This window comes from Bos grunniens, chromosome 9, assembly GCF_055505025.1.
Source record: "Bos grunniens cultivar Pamir isolate PY7600 chromosome 9, Bosgru_T2T1.0, whole genome shotgun sequence".
NCBI lineage: Eukaryota > Metazoa > Chordata > Mammalia > Artiodactyla > Bovidae > Bos > Bos grunniens.
The window spans coordinates 81903403-81917466 of record NC_141173.1 but is presented as its reverse complement, the minus strand read 5'-3'; the positions used below and the strand labels follow the sequence as shown (position 1 = coordinate 81917466).

The 14064-nt window shown below is 36.3% G+C and overlaps 1 protein-coding gene across 2 annotated transcripts in view; it reads right to left on the bottom strand.

Annotated features, from left to right (window-relative positions):
• Positions 1-5130: 5130 nt before the first annotated feature.
• PEX3 (peroxisomal biogenesis factor 3) overlaps positions 5131-14064 on the bottom strand; it is a 32928-nt gene continuing 23994 nt past the window's right edge. Inside the window, exons 9-12 of one of the 2 annotated variants that reach the window (XM_086318128.1) lie at positions 13146-13216; positions 10995-11117; positions 9077-9173; positions 5131-6381 (exon numbers count right to left, since the gene is read on the bottom strand). In XM_086318128.1, the coding sequence (XP_086174254.1) occupies positions 6352-6381; positions 9077-9173; positions 10995-11117; positions 13146-13216 (321 nt within the window). In that variant the 3' untranslated portion in view covers positions 5131-6351. The remainder of the gene's footprint in view (positions 6382-9076; positions 9174-10994; positions 11118-13145; positions 13217-14064) is intronic. The other variant, XM_086318127.1, reaches the window with a different exon arrangement.

The window sequence follows — 14064 nt, the reverse complement described above, 5'->3', positions numbered from 1 at the left end:
ATAGGGTTTAGTTAATGGGTAGCTATGAGTAAGCTGAATGATAAAATACAGATCAGCATTCAGAGGTGCTGTTAAAAAGCTTTGCTAATAACCATATATTATATATGGAACAGAATGAGACATCAAATTTAACGTATATCTTGCTTATATGTGAAGTATACTGTAAGTGGGACTTGTAACAAGGATTTTAAAACAGTCCATTAAATTCTTAGTATTATCATTGGTATGAAGGGCAAGAATTATAGTAAGGCTAATTAAAAATCAGATCTCTCATTACTTAGTTTAAGCCAATAGTTCTATTAGGTAGTTAGAATAGGAAACAGGAGTCCAGAATGGTGGTGGCTAAAAGACAAGAAAGAGAAAAGCCCGTGAAAATAGAATAAAGGAAGGTCCAAGGATCAGAGTGAGGACCTCAGGTAGAACAAACAACACTCCTGGCTAGCCCAATTTGCATAGGGCAGGCCCAGGGGGAGAAAAAAACATATAAAAAGAGGAGCCAAAGGGCTGGGGGTCTCTCTCTCAATCCTGCATGCTGGGGTGCGCTTCTCTTCACGTCTTTGGGTCGACATGCCCTCATGCCTCAAAGATGGATTTTCCTGCTATTATCTAAATAAAATAGAACTGTAACATGGAGCTGTAGCACTGATTTGTCTAAGAACTATAACATGGTCCGTTCGAGACCTGAGAGCTATAACATGGTCTATCCAAGACCCGAGAGCTGTGACACGCTGAGGGCTTTAATATCCATCACTCCAAATCTTTGTTGTGACGAGACAGAACCGAGGAGCATACACTCGGCCAACAGTTCTTATCCCCCACAACTGATTCTTTTCCCAGAGTTATTATATAGGCAAAAAATTGACTTGTTTTAAATTTCAGTAACAATAGATTTTTCTTTAATAATGAGAGAAATATTGAAGGCAAGCAAAACTAGATTGTTAGACTTGATATCACTTTAATAAAATTTTATCTTATTTTCTTATGAGTGCCATATTGAAACAACACAATTACTTTAAAAATTCAGACTAATCAAATAAATGTGGATTAGGGCAACAGAAAACAAGACACATATTTTGCTTGCTGTTCATTTTTTATTTTGTAGGTAAAAGACTGGGTCAGATAAAAACCTTCCTAACTTGCAAAAAAACAATTGTTCATATCGAATTTTTATATATACACAGTAACAAACATATTTATACAAGTTTGAAGGAGAAAGTATAATTGTTTTAAGTAATCTCCATTTAACCAACTCACTAGAGTAACGGATGCTCTCCATTTTCTTGGAAAAGAATACTAATTGACGCCTGGGCAAGATGCAGGCTTTCAGTTAGCAGGCTTCTGTCTGGCACGTGCTTCACCTCGGTTTCCACTTGCTGTAATCAATTTGAAAGTGAAAAGTGAAAGTGGCTTAGCTGTGTCTGACTCTTTGCAATTCCATGAACTGTAACTTACCAGGCTCCTCTGTCCATGGAATTCTCCAGGTAAGAATACTGGACTGAGTTGCCAATTCCTTCTCCAGGGGATCTTCCCGACCCAGGGGTTGAACCTGGGTCTCCTGCATTGCAGGCAATTCTTTACCGTTTGAACCACCAGTAAAGCCCATGTCACAGGATATGTTTACCACCAGTTAGCTGAGTTTGTTACTGCAGTGGGTTGAATAGTACTCCCCAATAAATCATACCTACTCAAAAGCTCTCAAAAACTACTCAGAAGGCTTCTCTGATAGCTTAGTTGGTAAAGAATCCACCTGCAATGCAGGAGACCCTGGTTTGACTCCTGGCTTGGGAAGATCTGCTGGAGAAGGGATAGGTGGCCCACTCCAGTTTTCTTGGGCTTCCCCTGTGGCTCATCTGGTAAAGAATCTGCCTGCAATGTGGGAGACCTGAGTTCAATCCCTGGGTTGGGAAGATCCCCTGGAGAAGTGAAAGGCTACCCACTCCAGTATTCTAGCCTGGAGAATTCCATGGACTGTATAGTCCATGGGGTCACAAAGAGTTGGATATGACTAAGTGACCTTCACTTTCACTCAAAAGCTCAGAATGTGATCTTACTTAGAATCAGTGTTTTTGCACATGCAATTAAGAATTAAGGTGAGTTCTGAGGTAAGATCATAGTGGATGTGGGGTCACAAATATGTAGATGACCACATGAAGACAGGCAGAGACTGGAGTTATGATGCTGAAAGTCAAGGAATATGTGGGGCCATCAGAAGCAAGAAGAGTCAAGGAAGGTTGGAAGGATTCTTCCTTGGAGTGCAGAGGGTACATGGCCCTGCTGACACCTTAATTTTGGGTTTCTAAGCACCAGAATGGTGAGAGAATCAATTTCTGTAGTTTTAAGCCACACAGTTAGTGGTAATTTATTACAGCAATTCTAGGAAACTAACACAGTCACCAAACTGATTATCTTTGCTAATTTATGATAAATTTATGTTTTTATCATGTTACATAAGCAGATGAAATGAGTGTGAAGAGTTGTAGTTTCTGTGAAAACCAAGTTGAATACTTTGGAAAAGCTAGATGAAAGTGTGTTGCTTTCCCCATGCCCAATTTAAATGTATTGGTTAATTATTGGTAAAACAGTTGTAAAAGACTGGCCAGAAATGTACTAAAAATCCACAGGTATTCGTACCAGTGTACAACTATATAACGTAACACATATGATTTGTATAAGACAAGTCAGAGAACGCTTATAAGCATACCTACAATGAGAAGGCAGAAAGGACCTGGATCCATCATTAAATAACTGGCAAATAAAGACGACTTGTACTTTAAGTTAAAATATCTAAGAATATATGTGTTATTTTAAAAATGATATCCTGCTTTAAAAGACTTTTTGGATTAACCAAACAACTAAGGGGTCCAGATAAAAGGGCTCCTACTGTTCAATTAGAACACAAATTTGTAATCTCTAAGGCCAGTTAGCTTCAAATACATGTGGTTTTTTACCTTGTCATCTCTACAACTGCCACAACTCTACAGATGCAGATGATTCCAGGTGATAATTTTCTGATGATCAGCAATCTATCCTTACAAAGTCACACCTGTTCAGTCTCAAAATTTCCTTATATGAAATCCTGGGTTAATTTTGCTGGAAGAGATGCATGCTCTATTACACACACATTCACTCATTTTCCAAAATACAGTTTTCCGCCATCCTATTACATCATTATATTCTGACAAATTTTGAAAAGAAGTTTGTGTTTTCCTCTCTACTTTCAGTTCAGTTCAGTCCCTCAGTCGTGTCCGACTCTTTGTGACCCCATGAACCGCAGCACGCCAGGCCTCCCTGTCCATCACCAACTCCCGGAGTCCACCCAAACTCATGTCCATTGTGTTGGAGATGCCATCCAACCATCTCACCCTCTGTTGTCCCTTTCTCCTCTGGCGCTCAATCTTTCCCAGCATCAGGGTCTTTTCAAATGAGTCAGCTCTCTGCATCCAGTGGCCAAAGTACTGGAGTTTCAGTTTCAACATCAGTCTTTCCAATGAACACCCAGGACTGATCTCCTTTAGGATGGACTGGTTGGATCTCCTTGCAGTTCAGGGGACTCTCAAGAGTCTTCTCCAACACCATAGTTCAAAAGCATCCATTCTTTGGTGCTCAGCTTTCTTTATAGTCCAACTCACATCAATACATGACTACTGGAAAAACCATAGCCTGGACTAGACAGACCTTTGTTGGCAAAGTAATGTCTCTGCTTTTGAATATGCTATCTAGGTTGGTCATAACTTTCCTTCCAAGGAGCAAGCGTCTTTTAATTTCATGGCTGCAATCACCAGCCACAGTGATTTTGGAGCCCAGAAAAATAAAGTCAGCCACTGTTTTCCCATCTATTTGCCATGAAGTGATGGGACTGGATGCCATGATAGTAGTTTTCTGAATGTTGAGCTTTAAGCCAACTTTTTCACTCTCCTCTTTCACATTCATCAAGAGGCTCTTTAGTTCTTCTTCACTTTCTGCCATAAGGATGGTGTCATCTGCATATCTGAAGTTATTGATATTTCTCCCAGCAATCTTGATTCCAGTTTGTGCTTCCTCCAGCCCAGGGTTTCTCATGATGTACTCTGTATATAAGTTAAATAAGCTGAGTGACAATATACAGCCTTGACGTACTCCTTTTCCTATTTGGAACCAGTCTGTTATTCCATGTCCAGTTCTAACTGTTGCTTCCTGACCTGTATATAGGTTTCTCAAGAGGCAGGTCAGGTGGTCTGGTATTCCCATCTCTTGAAGAATTTTCCACAGTTTATTTTGATCCGCACAGTTAAAGGCTTTGGCATAGTCAATAAAGCAGAAATAGATGTTTTTCTGGAACTCTCTTGCTTTTTCCATGATCCAGCAGATGTTGGCAATTTGATCTCTGGTTCCTCTGCCTTTTCTAAAACCATCTTGAACATCAGGAAGTTCACGGTTCATGTATTGCTGAAGCCTGGCTTGGAGAATTTTGAGCATTAATTTACTGGCGTGTGAGATAAGTGCAATTGTGCAGTAGTTTGAGCATTCTTTGGCATTACCTTTCTTTGGGATTGGAATGAAAACTGACCTTTTCCAGTCCTGTGGCCACTGCTGAATTTTCCAAATGTGCTGGCATATTGAGTGTGGCACTTTCACAGCATCATCTTTTAGGATTTGAAATTACATCATTATATTCTGACACATTTTGAAAAGAAGTATGTGTTCTCTTTACTTTGACATCTGCTTTTGTCTGTTTTTTGGTGTTTTTTTTTTAATATATTCTAGGCATAGATTCCCTAGCAGTTGGCTTCAGGCCTAACCTGGCCTTAGAAGAGACATTACAATTCATTTTCTACCTTCTTCTGTTTAGCTATATGTTATATGTTGAAGGAACATAAAACAACATAAATGATGCTACTGAAAATATATTTAATATAATGATGATACAATTCATTTCTTTCTGTCCTAGTTACCCATACAAAGAACTACATATATACTAGAACAATGAATTATTTCTGTTTGGCAGGAAATGTTATTTTTTTACACAAGTAAGTTAAAGTATCGATTGCTTGTTAGAAAAATGAAACTTGAAAACCAGTGTAATCTCAAAAAAACAGCAAAAATGCTATGGGACATATAATAGCTGTTAAGTATTAACTCGATAAAACCATATTTTACTAAAATATTTTATTGTAATAAGATTCACTATGCTCAAAATCAATACAAAGTAAGTTATAATTATTTACATACAAATAAGTGAAACTATGTACAGTAGTTAATAATAGCTGAGTAAACAGCATCAACACAACGTCCACCTCTAAATCAGTATGTAGTTTCCTAAGGATTGTTAACAACAGTAAAGAAAAAAATTGCTGATCATAGTTGTTCCTTCTTATTTCTGGCCGTGCTATGGCATGCAGGCGGAGAAGGCAGTGGCATCCCACTCCAGTATTCTTGCCTGGAAAATCCCATGGACCGAGGAGCCTGGTGGGCTGCAGTCCATGGGGTCGCTAAGAGTCGGACACGACTGAGCGACTTCACTTTCACTTTTCACTTTCATGCATCGGAGAAGGAAATGGCAACCCACTCCAGTGTTCTTGCCTGGAGAATCCCAGGGTCGGGGGAGCCTGGTGGGCTGCTGTCTATGGGGTCGCACAGGGTTGGACACGATTGAAGTGACTTAGCATGGCATGCAGTATCTTAGATTCCCCGGCTAGGGAACAGGGATTAAACCCCTGCATCCTGCAGGGGGAGCATGGAGCCTTAACCACCGGACCACCAGGGAAGTCCTAATCCTAGTTGTTAAATTAACTGATTTCTATTAAAAAAGAAAGTTCTCAACCAGGTATATTTAAGACAAAGTATTTATCCCTTTGAAGATTAACTGGAGAAAAGTCTGATTCTCTCCTGTATACTGCAGTCCGGTGAACTTTAAGATTAAACAGCATTTTTTCCAAACTTTATATCTACTTCCCAAACAGATTTTACCTCAGTATTAATGTCAAAGTATAAAGTATTTACATTATTTGACTTGGAACTAATATCCATGATGTAACAAACTATTAACAATTCTGATATTTGCACTGTATACACTCAAGATATGCCCACAAAAACCAGTCTGTTGATGGCTTTAAAAAAATATATTAAGATGCCAAATAAATCTATTTTGTTATGAAGACTTTAAGAATATATTTTTATTAGACATTATGGTAACAAATCATTACCCTATATATAGTTGATTTATTTGGTGCATTTTTTAAAAAAAGTAACTGAATTCCATTGTAGCTATTCTTGAAGGAAAAAAAAAAATCATTTCTCCAGTTGTTGAGGAGTACTAAAAGCCTCGTACACATTAGCAGCAAAATCTTTCACTTGCTCCATCATTAACAGATCCTAGCAAAGATGAGAATAAAATATTACAGTCTGTAAAAAGAACAGATAATCTGAATTCATTTCTGCAATCAAGCAACAAATTTGGCTCAAAGTTTTGTGGCATTAAGGTCAAAAAGAAAACCATTTAATGAAAGTAGTTTCTTTTATAATAAATTCCTGGAGATATTTATTAAGTTCTTGTATGAGAGACAGTGGGTATGATAAGTATTCAAGTGTGGCTTGTCGAGATGAACCGCTTACTGATGAAGGCAGAGACTTTTATGAAAATGGACAAAGATAAAGTATAAATGCCACAACTTACAACTTTTCCCCCTCACACTAAGAAGATCCAAAATAGTCTTTCTGTGTGTGTGTGTCAAATGCTGGATGAGTATCGTTGAATAAATGATTACAACAATATATACACACATACATAACCAACCACACATATATACCTGAGAACAGGGATTCTCATGGGATTTGTTAATGTTGACTTCCCTGGTGGCTCAGAGGTTAAAGCATCTGCCCGCAATGTGGGAGATCTGGGTCAATCCCTGGGTCGGGAAGACCCCCTGGAGAAGGAAATGGCAACCCACTCCAGTATTCTTGCCTGAAGAATCCCATGGACGGAGGAGCCTGGTGTGCTACAGTCCACGGTGTCACAAAGAGTCAGACATGACTGAGCGACTTCACTTTCACTTTCAGTGTAGATAAAGAAAAAATTACATCTTTTTTTCATTAACCTTTAACTGAAATCTAGCATTTCTTTCAGCTGTGTATGTAAGCAACAAACTGACTGTGAGGTGGCCTTTAGCACAATTCAGACATTTTTATATCATATGCTAGGTAGGTTGCAGAAGTTACATGAACTGTCATTTTAAAGAGTATTTTGAAACTGTATTTAGTTGGTTTTTATTAAAACCTACATATTTTACAATATACACTTATAGGCATTATTCTGAGGTGTCCATAGGCTTCCCCAGAGAGTGAAAGGATCCATGGCAACAGAAACCATTATGTGGTTTATGCTGCCCAGTGAGCAGCAGAGAAACAGGAAGTGAACCTATCCATGATGTTCTCTCTTAAGCATCAGAAAATCCAACTAAGCTTAGCAAGTCTTCATCTCACAAATTCATAGTTAAATTCTCTGAATACCACATAGTACTTTAATCCACAGAAATCATAATTTAAAAAATTGGTGGAAGTCTTGTCAATTAATGGTCTAGTATATAAACAAACTACATCCAGTGATACTAAGAAAATTTATTAATACTAAGCATTAGTATCAGTAATGTTTGTATCTTTTATTTTTATTCTCAATTATAGACTTTAATATAGTATGTAAATTACTTAAGCACCAAAGCTGGTGTTGTTTTAAGTGTGTGTTAGTCACTCAGTCACGTCTGACTCTTTGCAATCCAAAGGACTGTGGCCTGCCAGCCTTCTCTGTCTGTGGAATTCTCCAGGCAAGAATACTAGAGTGGGTAGCCATGCCTTCCTTCAGGGGATCTTCCCAACCCAGGATTGAACCCAGATCTGCAACATTGCAGGCAGATTCTTTACCAGGCAAGTCACCAAGGAAGCCAAAGAATACTGGAGTGGGTAGCCTATCCCTTCTCCCGGGGATCTTCCTGAATCAGGGGTTGAACTTGTCTCTTGCACTGCAGGCAGATTCGTTACCATCTAAGCCATCAGGGAAGCCCTGGTGTATATATTATGCTACTCATCAAGATGAACAGCTTACTGATGAAGCCAGAGATTTTTATAAAAATGGAGAAAGGTAAAGTTAAGGTTTAAATGCCAGAAGTTACAACTATCTTTTTTCTTACACTAATACGCACATAAAAATTAAAAAATATTTAAAACTTAAGTGTTCAAAAAATTTTGAGCTAAAATTAAACTTAAATTAAGTCACATGTGAAGGACAAGCCAATGACTCTATACAAGAGAAAGGAAGAATTACAACCCATAGCCTCATGGCTCTTCATGTTCTCAAGCAGAAAACGAGAGATACTCTAATTTGAGATAAATATTACTGAGAAGATACTATCTTTACACTTAGGCCTAGAGTCTTTCTCTTCTCACTGCACATTATGGCAGTAGTTTGGAATTGAGGTGTATTTTGAGTAATTTATTGCTGGTTATACAGTTTCCAAGTTTGCAAATAACTTGGAAAAAAAGTTTGGATTCAAAGCTGTTCTTTTAGTAAAATCAGTCTTATTCAATGTATTCTATTATAAAATGCTTTCCTAAGAAAGGAGATGGAGTTATAGGGAGACAAGTGAAAAATTTAAATAACCTACTGAGGATGCAGCTTTTAATGAACAGATTATTGGTGCACTATTAACAGTTATACTTATTAACTATTTAAATGCTTTACTTTCCTATAAAAATGTTTCATTTTTCCTCAAAATCTGAGGGACTGGTTCACTGATTTGCCTCAAGGCACAGCTTAATGCAAAATATTAACACTAAATTCAACTGACCACTAGAATATATCTGGACTAAAATGCAGTCTGTCTAATACGTGTTGTACTATAACATGGAGAAAGGTATTCCTAGCCTCATAAAAGTGCCATGATATTATACTCTCATGGGGCACTCTACTATACTCTACATGTGGCTTCAAGTTTTTGGTTTCTTTGAACGAGTATCATAGAAGAGAAATGTAATTTTATGTTAGACAAACAGGATCATAACCAAAAGTACAGTCTGTTTTTAATAATAACCCAAGCTCTCCTCTTACCTGAACAAAATGACTAGGTGTTTCACTGCAAACTGAATGGATCTGTCCATTTATTATGGGAATTATCTTAGCTAAAGGCAGGCTGACACTGGAAAGACTGAAAAATCATCACAGTAATAATTATTTTCTGAAATTATCTTATAGGAATTTAATGTTTAATTATAAAAGAAATAGCCATTGAAAAGTACTTACAGAAATATTTTAGTAAGAAAATAAAGACCAAACATAATTTTACCATCTAGAAATAACAATTATAATTGACATCATAGTTAATTTCTTCCAGTAATTTTTTTATACATACCTATAGTTTTTGAGTGTTTTTAACACCCAGCTATAACCTCCCAAGCAACAGTTTTGCATTTTTATTCACATGCTATAATCATTCTTTCCATCTCATTAAAAGTTCTTCCAAAGTATCTGTTTTTCAATTACTATATAGTAATCCATCCTCTAGCTGTGACAACTTATATCATCAGCTCCCTATGGTTGGGCACTGAGTTTTTGTCTAATTTTCCTTAATATAAATAACTTTGTATTTACAGTAAATTACTGAGTTGAAGGGTATGAATGCTTTTAAGCTTTAAAATGCATATTACCAAATTCCCTCTGCTTCTCTAACAGTATGAGAGGATACCTGCTCTATCATGACTCCTTTCTACATCAAGCATTTCTTTACTCTTCATATATCTGATAGCTAAAAATGATTATCTCACAGTTTTGGTCTGTATTTCTCTTAATTACTAGCAATGTCAAATAGTTAAGTATAGTAAACCCTTGAGTCCTATAGGAGTGATCATGAGTACTACAGGAATTAAGAAAAGATTGAAATGGCTGATACAACTGCAACATAATTTTTATAATTCTCTAGTGTACAAGATCAAGTATTTGTTTTATATAAAAATTCTTATCACTATTCAGTAAATAACTAATACTTTTGGTAGATAGAGATTGTAGTGAAATTTTGTTGACTGGAGCACCTTAATTTAGAGAACTTACTGAGGCTGAATTTTTTTTGAGAATTTAAAGAACTGCTAAAAGATTTTAGGATGACATTTAAATTGCTTCAGAAAATAAACTTTATGACCCTAAGCATTCCAAATCCTCAAATGTTAACTGCAAATTATTCCTTTTTGTATAATAAAGAGTGGTCCCAGAGAACTGGGCAAATAAACTCTTGCTCTATGTATCTGAGAATTAAAGCAGGCATTGCACATACATACTGCATATCAGTTACTGTTATCCCTCATTTTAACAGATAAGTCTACAGTCAGTTAACATTGATTTAGTACCTATTATTTTCTGAATTTATACAAAAAAACTGCAAAACAATGTAAATCCTAATAGATTTAAGGTGCTCATGCTGGGATTATAATAAAACCATAAGCTATCTTTTGGCAGAGTGTAGTAATTATGATTAAAATCATCTGTACTATCTAAACATTCCTAATCCTACAAAAAGGGCTACAGAACTAGGAGATAATTCATCAAATGGGAATCTAGAACAAGAATGCCTGGTTGAATTATGAAGGCCAATTATAGCTTATAGTACTGGAATAATGTAAGAGAAAACGTTAAAACTTAAATAACATTTTCACAGTTTTGTATTCTAAAGCGTTAAATTAAAAAAGCCTCAGTAATTGAAACTGGCCTATGGAAAAGTAGTTTCACAAGTTAAGTACTACTGTATAATGGCAAAATTTTAGAAGAAATAAACATTTAAATACTGAATACTGAAAGAGCTCCTCCTAATGAAGGAGTCATTGGCTTAACAGAGTTTAATTTGTTGAAAAAATAAACATTCACATTTGTCTCTGAGATTTTTTTTTTTTGTTACCTGGAACAAAAAATAAACATACCAAAAAGCACTGTTTTATCAGAATAGTCACTAGACTGGTAACATTCTTACATGTCTTCTTACCTATTTATGGAGTTACCATGTTGCAGGTCTTGTTCAGTAGGTCGAAAGAACTCAGCCATGTTGTCTAGCAGTCTACTGAATCCTCGGCTGAGACAGGTATTCAAAACTGTACTAAAATCTGGACTACATAAAACAAGAAGATAAATTACTTTTTAGATTTTCAATGGAAAAGGGCAAAAATTTAGTAACAATGTGGCTACCTTTGACAGCCACCACCATTTCTAGTCACAATTTTATAAACTAAAACAATATAAAAATATATCAAGGAGTCAATCTTAAAAGTTAAGCATAAAAAGAGGGCTAATTATGTAACACAACGCAGTGAGGATATTTGCTCATTTTGCTAGATTTTCTTACATTATGTGGTACTTCATAAATGTACTTTTATAAATATCAGTAATCATTACTTCTCTTGAGGAAACTCTTAACGAGGAAAGTCTATCATATCATCCTAGTGAGACAGAATATTTTGTTAATGTGTTCGGATGAGGAACCGGACACTTGATGCATGAAGAAATTTATCCTAAGGTATGTTACTAGTAAATATAGGAGGCAGAATTTGAACCCAGGCCTTTCTGATCTTAAAGTTCAAATTCTTTTTGTTACGTTATTACCTCACAGAAACTCTTTGATATGAAGAGTAATATATATGCTATCAGAGTTAGAAACTGCCTAGTTGAACAGATTAGTTCTGTCTCTGATGTGTAGAAATCACAATTCAATGCATGGCAGTGGGGAGCTAGGGCTATAAATTTGGTAATTATTAACATATAAACAGTAAAGTAATGGGAGTAAATAAAATTGCTTGGGGCAGTTGAGGATGAAAAAAGAACAAATACCTGGGAAACATTAGTATTTAAAGGAAAGACAGGCATAAAGGAACCTAAGAAGAAATGATCTGAGAACTGGGGAAAAAATTGGGAGACTGTCAAGGCAGCCGTAAGAGAAAGAATTTCAAGAAAACCTTGATCAACAGCGTTAATTATCAGAGAAAGGTCAAGAAAGATGAACACTACAGGCTGACTGAATTTGACAAAAGAACACTGATGACCTTCTAGAGTTTCATGAAGTGATTTGAATAAGAAAAGAAGTGGAGATTGATATTGTAGAAAGTCAAGGGACTAGAACTTGATGAATTCAGATAATAGCTGAATTAACCTAAAAATTTGCTGATTTTCTTCAAGATCATGAAAAAATATTATAAACGGAGGATATAATCTGCCCAGAAAACAAAACTAGAGAAAATGATCTTAAATTATCTTTAATTAAAAAAAAACAACGGATACTTTAATCACTTAAGATAAAGCAGATGAACTGGTATTACCACTAAGATTTCACAATGATAAAACTACCTCAAAGAGTGTAAGTGGCTCAACCAAGGTTGACCAGCTGATAAACAGCAGAGCCAACCTTGAATCTAGTTCCTCTCATCTTCTAATACATAATCTGGGGCTTTTCCCATTTGTAACATTCTGGCTCTCTTCTGGGTAATTTTTAAAAGTTAATACTCTATTGAAGGCAGATGTGAATTTTTATCACTCAAAGATTTAGTAACATTAGAGTCGAACCTGAAAGGGTTAGGGGAAGTAGTTCTCATAACTGAGTATGTGTGTGCATACACAGCACGTGTGCACATGTGTGTATACCTGAGGACTAGCTAGAGCTGGCTAGCTCTGGCTGGCAAGAGCACCTCTTCCCAAGTCAGCACTGAGTGACATCAGGTTGGGAGTCAGCAGAGTCAGCACTGCTGTGGCTACAATTTTAGTTTTCTTTTTTTTTTTCCTTTACAGGGCTAGTTGTTAAACATATACCAGAATACACTGGGCATATAAGAATCACCGTTTAAAGCTTTCCTCAAAATATAAATGCTAACTATCTTCCAGTCCCTTAACTAGTATATCAGAATCTCTAGGCTAGGAAAACAGGTAGGGGCAATCCTGGGTATCTTGAAAAAAAATCTCTGCTTACCTCCCTACCCTAATAAGACAAGCATGAGTATAGGTAGGAAATCCTACTAAAAGCAGGGGAATATATTTAAAATTTAATTTTAACAAAATATTATGTTGAATATTTGTTCAAGAAAAACTATAACATGGTCATGAGTACATTTAAAATAGAAGCACATGTTCCTGTTACATGCAGTGTACATACCTTTCCAACATGTCTCTAGTTTCATTGAGTAGTTTAATAGTGGTAACATCTCTAGGAGAAAGTCCGCAGGCCTGTGAAATTAAAATGCTACACTTCAGGGTTTCAAATATTAGCACAGGATTATGATGAAACAAACTCAAGAGTTCAGGAAATCTCAAAAGTCTATGTTCTATCAACAATAAAAAAAATGTTCAACTCAAAGAAACTATACAGGTTGATGTGCACAGATGAGTAGCATTTAAACACTGAGTCACAATAGGCTCTTTATAAGATTTTTATTTATCTGAAGGACATATTAACAAAGAAAAATTAGTCTTCCAGGTTGCAGAGGCCAGAGATTTTTTTTTTTCTATTATTGTTAAGGCATTTTATTAGGATATGCATGTGTCTTTTCTCATCAATCTAGTTTAGTCTAAGGCTCCATGTGTTCTTCCAATCTAAGTTGTAGGTTTAAATTCAATTCAGGTAAGATTTGGTCTGTCATCCCTCTCATTACCTGTTCTTTTGAATTATTTTCTTTTTTAAGTCCACTGTTGACTTTTAAAATGTGGAAATTGCTTTATCATTCCAGAAAGCTTTAAGAATACTATTATTGCATCTCCTCAAGATTCTAATTTTTAAGTGAGTTTTCTCCTGTTTCTCTTGTTAATTCTGACAGGTCTGTTCTGTTCACTCAGTTTAGCTTCCCTCCTATAGGGGTTCATGAGGTTCTCTTAAATGGATTACAGTCTATCTCTGGAGCCTCCAGGGGAGCGGAAGGCAGGCAATGAAAAACAGGGCAATCTTGGTTCTAACAGGGCCTTTAGGCTGAGGTATGGCAAAGGGCCTCTTTAGTCTAAGGCTTCTTCAGTTGTTAAGTGAGAAAGATCCTTCTCTCAACTGCAAAGAATGGATGCAATCTGCTTACATGTTAATAAGC